The sequence below is a fragment of the Ornithodoros turicata genome, chromosome 1, assembly GCF_037126465.1.
Source record: "Ornithodoros turicata isolate Travis chromosome 1, ASM3712646v1, whole genome shotgun sequence".
Classification (NCBI taxonomy): Eukaryota; Metazoa; Arthropoda; class Arachnida; order Ixodida; family Argasidae; genus Ornithodoros; species Ornithodoros turicata.
Window position 1 is genome coordinate 132176027 of NC_088201.1, and position 20504 is coordinate 132196530.

The 20504-nt window shown below is 45.0% G+C and overlaps 1 protein-coding gene across 2 annotated transcripts in view; it reads left to right on the top strand.

Moving 5' to 3' along the window:
- The window catches only part of LOC135378604 (phospholipid-transporting ATPase ABCA3-like), a 324578-nt gene that overhangs the window by 274705 nt on the left and 29369 nt on the right, over nt 1–20504 (top strand). The window contains exons 19-22 of one of the 2 annotated variants that reach the window (XM_064611676.1): nt 4381–4671; nt 7616–8079; nt 9212–9399; nt 13489–13662. In XM_064611676.1, the coding sequence (XP_064467746.1) occupies nt 4381–4671; nt 7616–8079; nt 9212–9399; nt 13489–13662 (1117 nt within the window). The remainder of the gene's footprint in view (nt 1–4380; nt 4672–7615; nt 8080–9211; nt 9400–13488; nt 13663–20504) is intronic. The other variant, XM_064611677.1, reaches the window with a different exon arrangement.

A 20504-nucleotide genomic window follows, 5' to 3' on the forward strand; every position in this document is an offset into this window, starting at 1 on the left:
TCCCCTACCGGCGCTGTGCAAAATGTTGGGTAGTAAGGGTGCATATCCTCGCTTGCTTTGACTACACGATTTGACTGCGTTGCGGCTATTTCTGCTCTACTTGGCCTTAGAAATATAGGAATAGCTAAAGTTGCTGATTGTTGTTATGACACGGTTTTTGGCCCATGAACTTCCTGGACAAATTTTTGGACAAAGTAGCGCTGTCAAAGGGTCAAGGATCTGTGAATGCGCATAATTCGGCTAGTGCTGAAGATTGTCGCAACGTGTGCTGACTTGGAAACATGCTAAAATTCCTGACTTTTGCGAAATTCTATTTCCGCACGCACGTAATCTCAGTAGTTGTCGGTTTCCCCAATTGTTATGTTGTGGTCGAACGGTTATGGTATTGTTATGGTTGGGGGGTGGGGGTAGATATGTAGAGTTAAAACACGTGGAGAGTTAGGTCACAGCTAAGTTGGTCACTGAGTTTGCATAAAGTATTCACAAACGGTACAGGTGATAATAAATTTAGATTACAATTGCCATGGGTACTGAGCTGGCGTTTCCATTGCCTGGTGGCTCTCTGGCATCAACGAAATTATGTCTCTGAGAGTTCATTGCACAACTTTAATAGTATACCCTGCAGAAACGTTTGAAACGAAAATGAAATTGCGAAAATGCAGAGCTACACAGCAATTTTTAGACATTATTTCATTGAACAGTAGACATGACTGCACCTTTAGCTTAATAATTACGTGAGGTCTCTTTAGGTTGCCGTTTAGAAAGCCCTGTAATGAGAGGGGTGGATTTCTGCGTATTTTGCTGCACACTCAATAGTGAGTTTCAGTATAACGTACCCTGTCGCCTTTGCGCACGTAAGGGACAGCGTTGGTGGTTCGCACGCGCAATACATAAGCAGGGCTTTGCGCATTGCGCAAAACCAAGACGCTATTCCTTACGTATACGCAAAAGTGACAGCGTACGGTATGCTAAAACTCACTATTATCTATTGCGGGTCTTTCCTATAAGGATGATCGTGTAGTACCGCAATTTCACCTCTCCCTCGTATTCCACAAGGAATGTATCAAAAGAGAACACCAACCCATCCGTCACAAACCAGGAAAACTAAAATCCACCGGAAAAAATAAAAAAGAAGGAGAGAAAGGAAACCGTAAAAACCAGCAACCGTAAAAATGTCAAACCCACGGAAGAAATTTAGAGTATTCGGCTCCTTTTTAATTTCGGCGAGGTTTGCCTGGCTAGAGCCATGCCTAGCAAGCTCGTCGCGTCTCATACATGTTTCATTACAAAAAATTACGAACGCGCAGTGTAACTTTGTCTAACCTAGACCCACTAAATAAAGGTGCGTTGTACTGAGCGATTGTAATAAGCTTCACTTTAGTGGATACCATTTAGCGAGACAAACCTAACCGAAGGAAAGCAGGAGACCCGCCCCGAAGTTACTACTCAAATGTTAACACGTGGCTCGTAGAGGGCGCTCCAGGTGCTGGAGAAACTCTACTGCAAGGAGCGGATAGATATTTTTGCCGCATGGATCTTCTTTCCTTATGAATGTTTCTTCCGTATGGATCTTTATTCCCTCTGTCACGTGAGCACGTTGGAACTTCTTTGTGTTGTACAGTTGCTGTTCGCATTGCGACATGGCTCCTTGCGTACATGTCTTCCTCGTAAGAAGTAATGCAGTACCTATCCACGGCATGGTTTACATTCGCCCTTGCCTCGAGCCACCCCAGTGAATCCGCTACGAGCTCTTCAAGCCCTCATCACATTTTTAACAGCAACTTGGCTCCTGCGTGAGCTCTGAACATTCATCATCATTCACCATCCCCCCTCAAGCAATGGGGTAGGTTGCCGCCTCAGCACGAAACATCCTTCTACACCGTTGTCACTTAAGCGTTCCGAGTAGGGTTCTTCGTTTTCGGGTTTTATGATTTTTCAAATTCGGGAGGGAAAAATCTGGTGCTATTTACAACCGAGAATTCGGGGAGAAATCGGGCGCCATGATCTCTGCTTGATATGTCACCAGAGAAGTTTCGGGTGAAACGAAAGGCATATGAAACAAGCTGCTGCTGTGACACGGGGACAAGAAACAAGAATATTTATATTTCTCGGAACTAGGGCAGTGAATGACCGCAGTATTCCAACACTTACCCGAGCTGCACAAAAGCTCGTCTTTGACTCACGCAGGAGGTGATCATAGGACAAATAGGTTGTGACAAATAGCTGTCTTTGCTGATATTATGATTTACTTTTCCGACAGTTTACTGAGAACGACAAGTTGAAGGACCACAAGAATTTCGGGTAGATATCGGGTTTTATCCGTTCTTGAAAAAACTTGTTCGGGACGGAACTATCGTGAAAAATCGTGTTTAACCCGAAAACGAAGTACCCTAAGCACTCGTTGTTATTGGTGTTGCTTAATGTATTTCATGGATTCTTCACAATTAATATCTTTAGAATAAGCAAATAATAATAAGTAATAATATCCTTAATATGTAAACTGCAAGCAAGATGTTATAAAAAAAACTCGCTAATACCAACAAGCCGTCTGCTGGCTCCCTGTCCAAATGACAATCCGTCAGTTCAGTCGAAGCGATTCCGATCACCTGGTACTTCGAGAGCTTCTGGATGGAAAATGCTATCATTAACGACATATTGGGTCAATTCAAGAATACCGGGCCTCTAACCACGAACATGGTAGAAGGCTGACACAACGGCCTACTGAGTCGAATCGATAGGCGGCACCACAGTTTGGCAGAGCTGTTGCAGTGGCTTCGAACCCCGCAGCATGCCACTCAGAGTCGAATGCCTGTTCTGAGGCTTGATCCCCTCGCCATAGGAAGACCACAGTGCCCAAGCGTGCTTCGGAGGAACAGACTGTTGCTTTCCGAGATGGACAGATTAGCAACGTATGTAGCACACCACGTCCCCACGTTTCCTGATGTTGTGAACTACTTGGACTCAATTATTGACATCGGCGTGCTCCCTGCAAGTTAGGGATATTTTGAAATGATTTTGTGGCTGTCGGAATGCAATGACACCTTGCTGCAAAACGAGAGACTGCTCAATTCGTGTCCGAATAGTGGTGATTCACAACGGAGCATTTTCTTCTCGTAGGACTATTGCAAAACTCTAATGTGCGTGGCTCCAAATTTTTGCGAATCTGACAGAAGGCGTATATGCCGTACGGCCTGACATTTTTTGTTGTAGTTTTCAGCAGCATCGGGGGGGGGGGGGGGGGATAGGGTTATATATTTCCTCAATAACTCGGGTGTAATCGGGTTCAGCTGAATCTGATTCAACCCAGTTCTGGTGGAATCTAATTGAATCAGGTGCATTTCCTCGTTTTTCTCTGCATAATACACGTTACACACCAGTAGACACAGAACATTCCACAGTGTCTTCGTTTGGCGGTGCGGTTTGGTGTGTTGCGCAGGTCACGCCCTTCAACCGAGTGGGATTCGACGGGCGGATTCCCAGAGGTTCTGTGATAGTTGTGACTAATTCCGATCGCCCTGGTCCTGCGATCTTCGTGGAAATATCCGGCTAAACTTAAAACAAACTGACAGTATGATACGATGGCCCGCTCATTAAGCATTCTTTTCGATCCAATAAGCACATTCACGCGCTTCCTAGCTTGGATTCCCTTTCTCTATTGTCCTTTTTCCCGCGTGGATCTGCTTTCCCTGTGGATGTTTCTTCCGCACGAATCTTCTTACTCGTTCGGATCTTTTTTCCCTTTCCATATATTTTTTTCATCTGTCACGTGACCCCGTTGGATGTTCTTTCCCGATGGATCTTTTTTCCCGTTGGATCTTTCTTCCACAAGCGGTTTTGATTCCTCGTCGGTTCTTGTCCCCGTTTTTACCGTCCTGTCTAATACCCCCCTCGCTGCCCCTGAAACTCAAGGAGACGTTTCCGTTCAATGGAAATTCGGTCCACGCAAGATGCTAAAATCATACACTGCATCACGGAAAAATAAAGAAATATGTGGGCATTGTGTGCAGCAGAGATGCATCCACAGTTGGCTCCTTTTATTATATAATTTAAAAGTATAATGTGCCTGGACGGCTTAAAGTATTTACAGAAGTAGTTACAGTATTTAAATACATGAAAACATATAGTATTTTGTATTTATATTTAAATACGCGAAAAGTGTATTTATGCTCATCCCTGTCTGGAACCTGCAAAAAAGCCATATTGCTTAAGCAGGACCCTCTTGACAATTACTATAAGATGAACGATAAAGTTGTTATATTATTATTATTATTAAAAAATATTACGGGTGAGTCAATTACAGAAGTGCATTCATTCCTCCCGTATGTACAGTTCTTCACTGAGTAACTCTTCTCCATCTGAATTCACTCTATTGCTTTTCAGGAACTATTGTGATGGCCGTCGCTGGGCTTGTCTGGTTAATGGCGCTAGGGCCATCGAGCTCCAACCCGTCGGCAGCAAATATCCTTCACACGGCGATGTCAGCCATGCCACCCTGCATAGCGCCGTACACACTCATCAAGTTATTACGAATTGACGACATAAACCAGCAATGCTTGCAGCTTGATGGAGATCCAAGCGAACCTGGGAATACTCAAATGAATCTGATTTGCGGCACCGGCCCGGATAATGAAGCAATTGCGCAGGTTCTCGGCTTGGCGCATTGTTGCAACCGTACGTAAGACGTGGCGGAGCCACCAATGTGTCACTCCCAACTATGGCGATCTTCGATTTATGAAGGAGCAACGTTCCTGAAAAGAAAAAAAAAATCGTGGATAAATTGAGGTTAAGAAGCAGGAAGGGGGAGTTTCTTTCTGAGAGGGCACCTGTTCATAAATCGTTCATAAATGAAGAGTGCATTCGAGGAAACCATCACGACTGAGCGGCTCGCGTCTTCAGAATAGTGCCTCATTTCTCCTGTCACGTTCTATGCATCACACATTGCAAATATTCATACCCGTAAAATATTGTTTGTCTGTGTAAGAAAGAAGTAACACGAAATTAATCTCCATGGTTTCGCAGTATCCCGTAATGGCGTATGTAACTTGCTTCCCGTCGAGCAACAATATTTCTTTCACGTCATCTTTCGGGGTCTGGCCGTCCTTCAAAGTGGGCGGACGAGGCATAGGCTGGGAAAATGCCTGTGCTGTTGATAGAAGAGGAACAGGAGCGCGACCGATGATATCACCTATATACTCTTAGAAAAACCGCATTTGCCGGCCTTTTAAAACATGCCTTTTAAACTGGAAATGTGCTATGTTCCTTAACGGCATGTGTAAGTTTATTTATTCATAAGGTAATAAACGAATGACCCATTTTCATAATTGTACAAGGCCATCCCACGCTAAAGGTTCATGTACAACGAATTTTTAGTGTCAGAGAATTCAGAGATACTCATAGTGCGTATCCATTAGCGAACATTACATATCCGTGTGAAGCATTTTAACTGGTCTGTTTGTAACTTTTAGACATACATTTCTTTCTTAGTTCCACCGACATCCCGTTTAAATGGCCGGTTAACACACGGCTATACGTTTTTTTCTGTCTTGGCTTATTGGCACGCACTCTTAAAAATGAACTTCACCGCATAGCACGGTCCTAGCCAACCATTATCTCGAGTGATATCGTTATCTGCCCTGATTGGTTGAAAACGGGAGGCGTACGCCTTTTCTGTGACAATTATGAAGAGCATAAGTGTCGCAGAAAAGGCGTACGCCTCCCGTTTTCAACAAATCAGGGCAGATAACGATATCATTCGAGATGATGGTTGGCTAGGAGCATGCTATGCGGTGAAGTTCATTTTTAAGAGTGTGGGTTGATGTCCTTGGTCGAGTCATCCATTGTTGACTTCGGAGGAATGGTGCGTGATTAGTGAGCAAACTATCTCCTTGTGATTTCTGTGCGAGCCTCTATGAGGAACAGTGTTTCTTCCTTAGTAGACTGGCTTCCTTCTGAATGTTTTGTTGTGGATGCGGCTCCAAAGGCACGTGGCCATCTAATGTGGAATGAGGGCTGGGTTGCGGCTCATGTGCATAGCAAATTTCGGTTATGGATATTTCAGCTTGCGTGCTCGTTGCAGAATTTTAAAGGAGGAGAATGGCTTTGAAAGAGGATTGTCTCCCATTCTGGTATCTAAGCTCTTCCCGAAAGCGCCAAATTAAAGGCTAATTAATGAATTTTAAGTAATTATTCCTGTAGCACTTACATAACCGCTTTCATAGGTTGCCAGCCTGACCGTATAACTCAACTGTGCAAATGGCTTTTGGTCTCAGCTTTTTGGAAAAAGCTGGGACTCGTGCTTCATTTTTCCTATTACACTTTTTTTAAACTTAGAACATATCTTTCTTCACAATCAGTAGACGGGCTGGGTCGGTCCGGGAATGTAAATTAGGGTCAGCTTCAAACGCTTAGTGCTACTGGTATAATAGACGGGGGCACACGAAAACTTGAAAGATAATAGGTGTACACGTGGTTCAGCTTGCGATAAAAGTTTACGAAACACCGGCACTGGTGTATTTCTTCATGGAAACAGCCCCCTGCTAGATGCCAGGAAGAGATTGAATAAGAAATGGGTGACCGTTTATTCTATCCATCTCTCAATATGAGTAACCGCTCGTGTTTGCTGCTAGGGTGTTGCTTCAATGGAGAAATGCTACACGTACCCCGGTGTTCCATAAACGTTTGTCCCAAGCTCTACTTATTGCAGCCTATTGCGACCTTGACCTCGAGACGACGACGGCTCGTGTTAGGGCAAGGCAAAAATCACTAAGGAAAATACGTGTCGTATCCGGGTGGCACTCCAGTGAACCACTCTCGGCGCGTGCCAGATCAGATCCATGTGGGTAGCGCGAAGGACCAAAACTGATTCGGAGTGAGACTAACGCGCTCGCGCCGGTCGAGCGGTCTCCCCACTGGTTCCAACTTCTGTCGTCCCCATACTGCGCCATCTAGCGAAGACGGAGATAACCCTGTCCGGCGCATGGGCCGTGGTGAAAAAGGTGACTACCATTAAAAAGATGAAAGGTTATGATTACCAACTGCGGTAGTCATAACTCGGCAATCGAGAGACTAGAAGCGTTTTTTACCGCTGGAACGCTTCCTAATAACGCTTTCTAAAAAAGGCTAAAGAGCAAGAGCGATTAATTTCTTAAAGCGAACCTAGAGAAAAAGTGTCGAGAAAAAAAAAACGAAGAAAAACGGAGCACATACAAAGTGAACACTTCGACTTAACCTCGAAAAGTCCTAACGTTTACAACAAATGTGCAAAACGATATAAGAACACAGTGTTGGAAGAGCGAAAACAAATGCTGGAAGCAATGGGCCCATTCACCACCACAGAGCGACGTCGGTTCACACACGCGACATTTCCGTATTCCACAGGCTCGATGTCTGCTTATTTATTTATTTATTTATTGTCGCCCGCCGCTATGATTAAGCGAAGAAATCAAAGCTTTGCACGCAAATAGCGAACATCCCTAGACAATATTAATGAACGGTACATCTAGGATGAGACTACACGCAAGCTGCGACATTGGTACGAAACTTAGACAATGGAGATGGACTGCTCGCACTTCCTCTTATCAATTAAATATATTTTTCTTTCTTTTTTTTATCCCAGAGGCCAACCTCGGAAAAAAGGGTGACGATCTCTTGGTTCAACCACTTTCGCTTTCTCCTGATGGAATTGGACAACAGTTAATCATTCTTCTGGTCGAGGGAATTCTGTTTCTGCTTCTCATATGCACATGGGATACTCCTTCACATCGTTGGAACACCCAGGGCAAATCAGAGCCGTTAGAAGACGACGATGTCGAGGCTGAGCGAAGGCTCGTGGAGAAAGTTGTAGCAAACGGGACCGTCTCAAGTTACAGCCTAGTGGTGTGCTGTCTGGAAAGGCAGTTCCCTAGTATAACAGCCGTGCGCTGTCTGTGCTTCACAGTCCACTCGAAAGAGTGCTTTGGATTGCTCGGTGTGAATGGGGCTGGCAAGACGACCACCTTCCAGATGCTGACAGGTTTGCTGACTCCCACGTCGGGAGATGCATATATGGGTGGTATGATAATGAGTAAAGGTGTTCGAAAGGTTCGTCGCTTATTTTACTGTCTAATGTTATGTTCGGCTGGTCGAAGGATCCTCTGAGCCTTATCGGGCGACTCAGGCTCCAAATCGGTGGAGGAATATTCACCCACGCCTTCAGAGCAGCGAGGTAACAGAACGATACTCCGCGTTTAATGTTGATCGAAAGTGGATAAAGCGCCACTATGAATAGAAAAGTGTTCTTTGTTTCATTTCGTATTTTAAATAAACCTTGCATAGGGACGCCAAATTAGAATGGTCACGCATTTTCGTAAGAAGCCCCAAACTTCCAAGGGTAAGTCACGTCATCGGGATACAGATTGGAAGTTTCTGAGGAGAGATTTTGAACCCTCGATTACCATTGTTGCCGGTCGCATTGCAGAAATACTTCTCAAAACTCGAAACTACTTTCGTGATACGTACGCATCAAATTTGAAAGCAATATTTTTGGAGAATACTGTGCCAGACACGTTGGTTACAGCGGCACTTATTTGCCATATTCTCCTTGCGCATTCGCTTGAATGGCATATTTACTTGAATGCGAAAACAAGCTCCGCAGTGCGATAAGGCTTCTCCGTGGAAACACCCACATTCTCGTCAGCGGGCTCCAGCGGAGGCAACAGCACGCTTGTCTCACAACTGTTCAGTGTCGACCAGCCGAGCAGGTACTGTGTCGAGTGACAGGTACAGAGTGCAGTGAGATGCACGACCTACTAGAATATAACGACCATGTCATAATCGGCAACCCCTATGAGGAGCCCGTCCGCACGATCCGCTAGCGGCGCTACTCGTCGGCCTGCGAGATCTACATCATGATTGGGCAATGGAAATTTGAATTTTGAGCGTACAGAAGCGACATAAAATTAGCATAGCAGACGACAGCATCAGCTCTTATGAAAGCGCATGGAATGATGATCACAATCAACTTTAGAAAGAAGCATATCCCGTGGGATATCCACCGCTTATACAGAAATACTAAAGTATTATAGAAATTGAGAAAGCAATAACCTGCCGATGAGTAGTGCCTATGACTTGGTCGCAGTAATCTAGTAGGTCGTTGTGAGAGGTGACCAGTCGAACATACCATATGTATCACAGCTAAAAATAAAGCATTTCATGTGCTCTGTGTTCACTACAGTGGCAGTCTCGAATTGGCTACTGCATGCAGTACGGTGGACTCATCGGTGAGCTCAATGCGTTCGAAACTTTGTACCTATTCGCTCGTCTACGAGGGATTCCCGAAAATCAAATCGCCGCGCTCGTCGACAGCATGATCAAGGCTATGGACTTGGCGCAAGAAGCACACAGGATTTCTAGGGTTTACAGGTATTCATACTGTGCTATAGTTGTAAAATAACGCTGCCTTTTGGTAGGTAAGCCTACAAATATATAAATCATATGTTCATCTATATGGTGTAAGAAGTTGCTCCTATACCGACAAATTCAAATGAATGTAGATAGGATACAGAGTGTTCTCTTATAGTTTACATATTTTTTAAAGATAAAAAAAAAGGCTGTGAGAGAAGCACACATACATTTTCGCAATTGAGTTATACAGCCAGGGGACATGCTCTCGAAAGAGTTTGTGACTACAAGATGACCGATTCCCAAAATTCTTATGTAACTCTTTAATTAGGGACTTCGGACAAACGTAAAATACATAGTGTGAGACAATCGTCGTTGAAAGCTATTCCATTCTTTAAAATATCATGAAACGCGCACGTGCGTTGAAATATCCCGCCAAATTTTGATGCAAATGAGCCGAAACCGCGACTACAGGGAGAGCAGGGAACACCCGCCCATTTCACGTCAGAGGGCCACGTGCTTTGGAGCTTTCGATCTTATTAAGTGCTGATCTAGCGGCTAGATCAACCGCTTTCCAGTTCAGATAAGCCTCCGTCGGCGAATGTGATGCGCTCCTCAGGCGCTCTGATTTGGTTTCGGCTCATTTGTATAGCGAAATTCAGCTATGGATATTTCTTAGCAAGCGCTCGTTTCAGCATTTTTAAGAGCTAGAATGGCTTTGAGCCAGGGTTGGCCGGATTTAATCCAACCGGATTTAATCCACCGGATTTTTTTGGATTTTATCCACCCAAATTTCTCCGGACTTTTCTGGATTTTATCCACCTTACTTCTTTTTTTTTTTTTTCTTATTCCACAAAGGCTGCATTTCTTCATTTACGTTTCTCTTCACACAGTTGGACGGCTGCGATGATATAGACGAGGTGAATTTCTTTGTAATTTTATTCATACGATAAAATGAAATCAACATGGCATCGCTCTCGCGACGCGATGTTTTGTTTTCCGTTCACGCGCCAGGCGCCATTGTTCATCATTAAAACGGCGTACCTCGTAGAGCACGGTTGGCTGTCTTTCTTACCGCTCTACAACTGGTGACCTGGACGTCCTTCAACGAATTTCAACTGTGCTATAACTAGCTATTCAAATCTGTTGGAATCGTACCAGGCACATTTTCGCTGCTCTTAATAGTGAATAGAAAATTTATTTTTCTTATACCCGGTGTCGCAGCTAGCTGGGAACATTTTTTATAGAAAAACTGTGGTCATTTCCGTAACGCTTACGTTGCAAACCGATGCCGTACTGTAAGCACCGTTGGTTTGCAACTTGTGTTGCAACACTGGTGTGTTGTGTTGTGTTCCGAGACACCGTATATATGCTGCGTACAACGTTTCACCATGTTGCTATGACGCTCCTGATATTCTCCAGTAATCTCCAAAATCATCCAATAAAGTCCGGTTTTATCCAAAAAAGTCCACTGGAGAGGACTTTTTTAAAAAAGTCCGGATTTTTTCCAACCCTGCTTTGAGCGAGGATTGTCTCCCATTCTGCTATCGCGCGTTTGCAGGAAACTCCGCAGTTAAAGACTTAAGTAATGAGTAGGTGATAAGTCATAACCTACAGGGTGTGAGATGATTTTCGGAAACATTTCAAAACGTAAGAAAAATTGTGCACTCTTAAAAATGAACTTCACCTCATAGCGCGCTAAAGGCCAACCACTGTGCGGAGTGATACCTCTATTGCACTTGATTTGTGGAAAGCGCGGGGCGTACGCCTTTTTGTGACAATTAACATTTCCCCATAAGTGTCACAAAAAGGCGTACGCTTCCCGTTTTCAACAAATCAGGGGACAAAACGATGTCACTCGGGCTGATGGTTGGCTAGGAGCCTGCTCTGTGGTGAAGTTCATTTTTAAGAGTGTGCATAATAACAATCAGGATGCAAGTTAGCGCAGTGCTGTAGTTCTGTTCTACTGTTCTACTGTTTATATGATAGGAGTTACAAAATTCGAGCCCATGCATTTTGAATGATTGTATTGATTTGATGATTTGTATGCCGCTGTCGTTAGTCTTGGGCCCTCTCCGTTTCACGCTGCATCGGGTGTTGGAGCGCCGCGTCCAAAACCAACGCCGCCTAGATAGAGATTGCCTGCTTATTCGCCGATGTGACGAAACAACTAAGAGTCAGCCAATCAGGATCGTGTTTTCAACGGCGGTAGTCAATCACGAACGTGCTTTCAGCGGTCGTAACCATGGAGACGAACCGCCGTCGCCTGCGAGTATTGATTGAACGTCCCTGCGTACTAAATCGTAAATCTTTAAGTAAAGCGCAAAACGGTCACATATCTTTCGCGAGGCTGATTTTGAGGAAAGCATGTTGCAGTTTCAGGTCTACAAGTTCCAAGTTAGCAGCAATCATTCGCGAGTGTTTGAATTCGCAGAACGGCGAATCGCAATAGCAGACGAATTCTGACTTTATATGTCCACGTGCCAAGGACGGAGAGGAGGCAATAAGCGGGCCTTCTGTGTCAAGGTGGCGTTGCGAAAGCCAACACTGGCTGGTTTTGAACGCAGCGCTCCAACACCCGATGCAGCATGAACGGCGGCATACGCAATTCAAAATGCATGGGCTTAGATTTTGTAACTCCTACCATATTGACGGTAGAACATTGACGGTGGGATCAATTAAAACCTCTGACAGAACTACAGCGCTGTGCATATTTGCATCGTGATCGTTATTATGTGCAATTTCTGACAGGGTTCGAACCGAAAACCGTACCCGAACCGTTATTTTAGCCGGAAACGAACCGGAACCCGAACCGAAATTTTCATGACACTGTTGAACCCAACCGGAGCAGAACTAAGAAGATAGCGGTAACCGGTTCGCAACAAAACGGTTCAAACAAAAGAAGTTGGCAAAGGAGTTCAAGTGCCTCTCAATCCCCGAACAAGGACAGATTGGTCTGCATGTCATAGATTTCGCAAATTTTAACCTAGCAGTCAAACGAGGACGTATAGTAAGTGTGATTTCAGCGTCTTTTTTAACACGTTGAAACGCAGTTGTCCTTGTGAGCGCCGCCGCTAGCGCCCCAAGCACGCGCTGCGGCGTCTGCTCTTCAGAGAGGAGGCGCGCCACGCGGCCGAATGAAGTAGGAATGGAGTAGGTCAGTTGTGTAGCTCTATAGGACGAATATGTGATTCAGCAAGAGCCCAACGTTTCCATTTACACGTGCGCAGTAAAAATTAAACAAGTCGGAAACATATGAGATTTGGAGAAGGAGCGTACGCAGAACGACGCCTGTTTCATTGGTCGTGGTTTGAAAAGTAAATGTAGTTCTGCTTACTCGTAGTGCAGTTGTGTGGTGACACATTGCCCTTGTGTTGTGAAGTAACTGGTACAGTGCTGTGATATCAGACAGACCAAGGCTGCAGATTTATTTTCGACATGGTTTCATACACGCGACATGTACGGTTTCAGATCGATTCGCGCAGCGTGCCATAAATATGAATCCAACATTCGCTCGTTGGTGGTAGCTCTCACCATGCTAGACAAGGAGCTATCGGGGTTACAATCCTCCCACTAGCTCTGCTTCGTTAGGTTGCGGCACGGTTTTACTCCAGTAAATGGCCTATGAAGTCTTCCTTGGACGCATACTAACCTCCTCCTTCGTGCTATTCTCTATCTATCAAATATGTTTTTTCTAAATCTTATTCTTTTTCTTTACGACATGTAAGGTTGCGTTCCGTTAGGTTGCCATAGAATTAGTGGTGCCACCCAGAGCCGCAGCGAGGCAAGTTTGCGCCCCGGGCAGGGTAAATCTGAAGCAGCACCCCCCCCCCCCCCCACTGCCGTCAGCAGCCCTGTAAAGAAAGAATTGAAAACGCTTATTTGCACTCAAATTCTCTTCGTTCCCCCTCCATCCTGTCCAACCAAACAGCCAGGGCACGCCTTTCTTACGCCCTCTCTGGCGAGGGCGCCCGTGGCGGCTGCCCCTCTCGCCCCCGTCGCTACGGCTCTGGTGCAACATATAAGTGTTTCCTCGCATTGCAAGTTTTCGAGGATAGTACCGTATTAAGCCGTTAATCGTAAAGTCGAAAGTCCACGCCGTCTTTTCAGCGGAGGAAATAAGCGAAAGCTCAGCATTGCCACAGCCATGATAGGACTTCCCGAAATGGTGTTCCTGGACGAGCCAAGTGCCAGGGTGGACATTGTGGCTCGGAAGAAGATATTCACAGTGATAAAGAGTGTTCAGGCGGTTTCTGGGATGTCCATGGTGCTCACCTCGCACAGGTAAAGTCATATCGCTGTCAAGAAACATTCAATGTGGTTACCTTGTTCGGGGTTCTTCTATTGTTTTATAATACGTGTGCGATCATCCACGTACGCACATTCGGAGTCTTAAACGCGAGTCAAATTCGATTCGACGCGATTCGATTCGATGCGAGGCAAATTCGACGACTGTCGGGACGAAAACAAGGTAAGAAAACGCTGTGACATGCTCCCTCATCACGATCGGAGTTAGCCGGCACAATGTATCACATGAAGCCAATTATTGGTAATTTTATATGGTATCCAGGGCATTCGCTGCGGTGACCTCCTTACCGGTTTCTGTCCGCCCAGGCATGCAAGCCGCCGATTAGAAACAAAATTTTATTCCTCTTGTCTTCTTAAAAAAATTGTTGATTCCGTTTCTTTTGCTTCTTTGCTGATGTCGCTATAAAGCCCATAGCGAATCACATATTAAAATGAATTGATTTATTCGACTGCTCAGGCAAGACTGTCAGAAAAACTGCAAAGGGCGGATTGTGTGCATGTTATCCCAACACTGGTTCGTTGTGTTCGGTGGTTACAGTCTCCCTCTCTTCGGAATGGTGGTGAAGTCCCTATTACGCAATTGGTAAGGACTTGATAGGGGCGAATCAATTGAAGTCGCTATTGTGCAATTGATAAGGACTTGATAAGGGCGAATCAATTGCATAGACTTTTGGTCGCCGAGGTCTTCAACTGTCAACAGGAGCGTTTACATGAAGGCGGTAAAAGTCAACTGGACGAGACAAGCTTTTTTCTCCTCTGCTCGTAAACCAGCGTATATCGAAGTCGACACAGCGAAAGCAAGTCGCTAGGATGAGACAGTTCAGACCACTGAAACCAAGTCAGGCAACTTCCCCAGTTTCCAGCCGTTTCCTCAAAGCTTCAGCCGACTGTTCTACGACCTTAGAAATCTCAATAGATTGTAATGTAAAGCCTCAGAATGCGACCTTGGTGGTTAGTCGAGTAGCACTTTCAGTCGACATATTGGTCCATGTAAAGGCAGTCAATAACCGCTGCAGACGACGACGTTCGGGAGCGGTACTGCGCATGATGATTTCTTCTTTGAGGTTGGTGTAAGGCTGATCTTGAGAACGGTAGAGCAAGAGGTGCACTTGTGCAAACCAAACCGCTGGATCGCGTGGTCAGAAGTTAGGAAGTCGGACAGACATGGCAGCACTGGAGGAGGATGGTACGTTCAAACTCGTGAGGTCTCCCTTCGTGCTGTTGACCCATAGGAGTGCCACCCCGGGATGCAGGGGTGACCCAGCACGTAAATGTGAGCCACAAGCGAAGTGGATTTCTGGTCACCAATTAATATGTATATCGAATCACATGTTAAAATTAATTGATTTATTCCACTGCTCAGGCAGAACCACCAGAAAACTGAATAGCGCGGTTCTCGTGCCCGTGTTGTCCCAAATCTGGTTTGTCTTCTTCGGCAGTTACAAGTCTATGCAGGATGTGAACATGGTTTTCTTTATTTATTTCAAAAACGACGACGCTCTTCTCGGTGAAATTTTACACATGTAACCTAAACGTAACTAACAGTAAATTCAAAACTCTCATATCAAGATCAGTCAACTGATCCAGACTCTCGGTTTGGGATCAACCCAAATGATGCGTGTTTCACTTCGTAGAACGGTTCTTGTTACGCACTGCGTTAAATTTCGCACACAGTACCCGTCTCTCTCGCGTGTAACAGCGTGTCAAGAGCGAGTCAAATTTCACGCAACGTGGAGGGGTCATTCCAGGCCAAATCAACCAAAGGTCGTGCTCGACCCTCTGCACTTTTGGTTCAAAAAATCACCATGGACTTTTTACTGCAAATAAAGATATTTTCCCGAGTTTTACGGCACTATCTGAAACAACTGTCGACATAGGCGGTGTCAAAGTTCGTCAGAATCGCGAAAACCATGTTACTAAAAAAGTGACCTATCCAGCAGGGTTTTGCGTCCAGGTGCACTTTAGTGACATATAATGAAAGAGCATGGTCCTAACATTATGCCAATATCAAGGTCTTCCCTCATGTTCCGTTTTCGGCCCGCGAAACAGAGCTGCTTTTTGGCGCTATTTCTCACAACTATGCGCCTTTCTAAGGGCACTTTTCACACAAGCTGGAAGGACCAAAAAAAAATTCAGCGTGTTCTGGAACTTCCGAACTTCAAAATCGCATGTTTTGAAGGCCGAGCACATAATACTTTTTGCTACATTTAATCCCAAATGTCGGTGTTTTGGCAAAGTTGGTCGCTTTCAACGCCATTTTTGAAAATGACGCGTTCGGCCGAGAAAAATCCAAATAGATGGAGATGCCAGGTCAATATTTATACTAACGCATATCAAAACATTGAGAAGGTACTTTTTGATAAGGGCGAGAAAATATTTTTTATGTCCCACATCGTTACGCCAGGGCCGCACCAGACGGCGTCCAGTGAGGCGCGCGAACAGACCGCGTGCCCAGGTTTCACATGCCACGTCCTGCGGCCAGATATGAGCATGCCCTCTTTTTTTTTGTAGCCCTTTTGTTAGTAAACTGTAGTTTTTATTGTTATCAGTGCGTTAGCATGTATTGTTAGTAGGTGTTTCTCAGAGTCCGCGGCGTTTTAAAGTGGTAGTCATGAGAACCGACAGTGGTGCTTTCACACTCACAAGGAATATTATGAGCAAATCATGCTATCCCTTCAAATGCGCGTTTCTTATGATTAATAGAAACGCAGTCCACGTTGTAAGCGTATGGCTTTTGCTGCATTGTAGCCAATGCAAAACGTAAAGCATGGTGGCCGGTCGCGCTCGTACATCCACGCATGCAGCCTTTAAAGGTACTGTAAAGCAGCACCGATCAAATGTCATTTAGTGTGGCTATTCGATAGTCCAAGCAACCAATTCTCAGAGTCCGCGGCGTTTTAAAGTGGTAGTCATGAGAACCGACAGTGGTGCTTTCACACTCACAAGGAATATTATGAGCAAATCATGCTATCCCTTCAAATGCGCGTTTCTTATGATTAATAGAAACGCAGTCCACGTTGTAAGCGTATGGCTTTTGCTGCATTGTAGCCAATGCAAAACGTAAAGCATGGTGGCCGGTCGCGCTCGTACATCCACGCATGCAGCCTTTAAAGGTACTGTAAAGCAGCACCGATCAAATGTCATTTAGTGTGGCTATTCGATAGTCCAAGCGACCAAGACAAAAACTGCGCAAGTTTCATTCCAATCGACGGTGCAATTAATTAGAAAATTGCAATTAAATATTACGGGCAACACTGTACTAGGTATTCGAAATTAATCCGTACTCCTGACACATACGGCAACCACATTGCATGCGTATAACACTGGGCCCGACATAACAATCCACCATAAAATCCGCCCCTGCAATCCACACAACGATCCACATCTGAGGCTAAACGGATAAGCCAACTGAAGTGAAATGCTGAGCCGTCGAAAAAAATGTGTCAGACGTTGAAGAAGCCAGACAGCGTCGGGACTTGTTTATTCACTGAGGTTCACAGAGAGAGAGAGTTCGTTCGAAAGAGGTCGTGAACAGAAGGAGCGCGCAGGCGCAGCAGAGAAGTAGGGAGATCCTCCATCGAGCAGCGGGCAGCGCTGGGTTACTTCGCAAAAACAGGGGTTAACAGGTTAAACTGTTAACAGGGGTTTCAGAATGCATAGGTAAACAGGAATACTAATAATATGGTTACTAAAATAACGAAGTTCCGATGTAATAGTGTGTAATACCAATTTTCAGTGTTGCCCGCTGTACAGGGGGTTGGTTGACACCAGGCGTCGCACCACTCCACTACGCCGCATCTTTCATGGCAAATTAAAAATATTTATAGCGCGTTGTCGGTCGTATGGTTCCGCATATGGTATTTAGAAGCAACAAAGTCTCTAGTCACATCACCTGCATATCATGTTTGTCTACTGCTTTATAGTACTAACACATGAACTTGAAATCGGCTTAGGAGAGAGCTCATCCGCGGCTCAGCTGATTAGTTTATGATCGTCTTTCTCACATGTGAAGCATGCCGGGTTCCCAAATAGGTTATTATTGCTCCATGTTTTTTGCTGAAGTCGTTGGTGTTGAATAATGGCCGAAGTAAGAACGCAAGGAGGTACTCCTGGATCTCCACAATACCTTAGGTAATCATAGCGAACCCCGAGCCGTTGTTTTCTTTCGCTATGGTTTTCTAGAGCTTACACTTCAGCGTATATTTAACTAAACTAAGTGAAGGCAAAACACGCTGAACGTTCCAGTGAATAATGTGGCTAATGCTCACGAGTAATCGTCGGCAAATACGCGTGTGCAAAATGAAGGACTGCGGTATGAAAGTGCCTGAGACGCACGAAGACTTCATTCGGAGCAGCGTTCAAGACCTATCTTTTTGCCGTACAGAGGAAGTTGTAGTGGGCACTTTGAATGAGATACTCTCCCAGTCGCCTTTGCTTTTAACGGTTGAAAAGAAAATATGGAATAATAATGAAACATTTGTGCATTTATTTATGTGGGTATTTTTTGTTCTTACTACAAACTGTTACAATCGGGAGAATAAAATATATAGACTGTCTGAATTGCAAATAAACTATTTTTATCATTCCAGCATGCTTGGTTGAGCGTCAGCAGCCAGCTGTTCAGTGTGGATAGATTAGCAAGCACCACATGCACAAGTCGGGCTAGTACGCGGTAGTAGCATAGATGTGATTTAGATGCAAATAATATCTGTTCTGGTTCTCCATAACGGATGGGAAAACTTCACCACACGAAAAAACGTTATTCGCCGAACCAAGCCTCGCGACCCACCCGTGCGCCCCCAGCGTAACTATGTGCAGGGGTGGTTATCGAAACTACCCGTTCTCAGTTCTCCCTTCTCACATTGCCCTGCTTCAAATGACCTTGCTCAAAAGGACTTTCGGGTTTTATCCCGTATCGGAACTACCTCCCTCAAAACGCCCTTCTCGTATGACCTCATTGCACAGAGCCATCGCCCTATTTCAGGAGAACAGTCTCCGTGGACAGACTTTCTTTCTTTTTTCCAGTGTATAGAAAGTGGACATGCGTACTGCTGACTATTCCCTTTTGTGTCCTTTTTGTTCGTACTAAACATTTTTGCCCCCTGTCAGGTCGAGTTCATGACATCACTGCGGTTTTAAATTCCGGAGCTCCCGATTTCAACGGTAAATTCTTGATTGCCTCGTATATGATAGCTACTCAAATTCACAGGTTTTCGATGTCAGTTCAAGTCCTGTTAGCGTGTTGTCGTGTTGTCCAAGTTCGCAGATGGTATTTTCCTGCGCGCGACTGTGCGTTTTACGGTCGGATAACATCTATTTCCAGTAGGGTATTTTGCAACGTTCAAGCATCACAATGTACGGCAAGTTTAGGTGGATGGGGGTGGTCAATTGGTGTCTTACCAATTGCAGTGCTTAACATTGCAGGAAGACTACGACCGTGGTGCACCCGTCCACCCCCACGCACTCCCACTTTCGGTACAGCCTAAGAACAACCTTTATTGTGCTGCTTGGACTGATAGACTCCTGAATAGAAGCGGAAAGTATTTGTTTTCCCGTGTGTGTGTGTGCAGGGGGGGGGGAAGATAACGTGAAATAACGTGCTCTGGCAGGATTGGCGAACAATGCGGGCCAGAGCAACATTTTGGGCGGTTGGAATACTCTGATGTATGGGGAACAGCTGAAATAAAGAAGAAGAGGAAAATGCATTTTTGGCATAATAAGGGCCCGTGTCATTCTCATATAGCGGGAATTCCCAGCCCCCCTCCCCCTACCAATGTGTAATGTCACTGAGCGTTGTATACGTCTTCAAGGGAACCTTGGGAGTTGATAATTGTATTCAGATGAAATTGAATCTACTTTGTAAACAAACACACTAACACGGTGTCGACACCATCGCGGCCAAAAAAGAAAGAAAAAGGAAAGAGAACGCAAAAGGCTTGTTCTCGGTAATTCTGCGCCGAGTGCAAGGCCAGAGGTGTTTTGAGAGTGGGCAGAATGGCGACGGGTACAAATGCGAATGGGTAGTTTTGAGAAAAACCGGTGTTTTGCGCCGGGCGCAAGGCGAGGGGAGTTTGGAGAACGGTTAGAAAGGCGACGGGTACAAACGCGAATGGGTAGTTTCGATATGTGTACACCCATGTGTAGAGTGTGTGGGATATAAAAAATATTTTCTCGCCCTTATCAAAAAGTGCCTTCTTAATTTTTGTATATGCTTTAGTATGGATATTGATATGTCATATCCATCTCGTTAGATTTTTCTCGGCCGAACGCTTGATTTTCAAAAATGGCGTTCAAAACGCCCAACTTTGCCGAAAGTACGACATTTGGGATTAAATGTATAAAAAAGCATTATGTGCTCGGCCTTCAAAACATGTGATTTTGAAGTATGAAAGGTCCAGAACACGCTGAATTTTTTTGGCCCTTCTAGCTTGTGTGAAAAGTGCCCCTAGTAAGGCGCAAGGTTATAAGAAATAGCGCCAAAAAGCAGCTCTGTTTCGCTCGCCGAAAATGGAACGCGAGGGAAGAACTTTATATTGGCATAATGTTAGGGCCACGCTCTTTCATTCTATCTCACTAACGTCCACCTGGACGCAAAACCCTGCAGGATAGGTGACTTATTTCGCAACATGGTTTTTGCAATTCTGACGAATTTTGACATCGCCTAAATCGACAGCGGTTCAACATAGTGCCGTAAAACTCGCAAAAATATCTTTATTTGCAGTAAGGAGTGCATGATAATTTTTGGAACCAAAACTGAAGGGGGTCGAGCACTATCATTGGGTGATTTGGCCTGGAATGATCCAGGAGTAGACGACAAA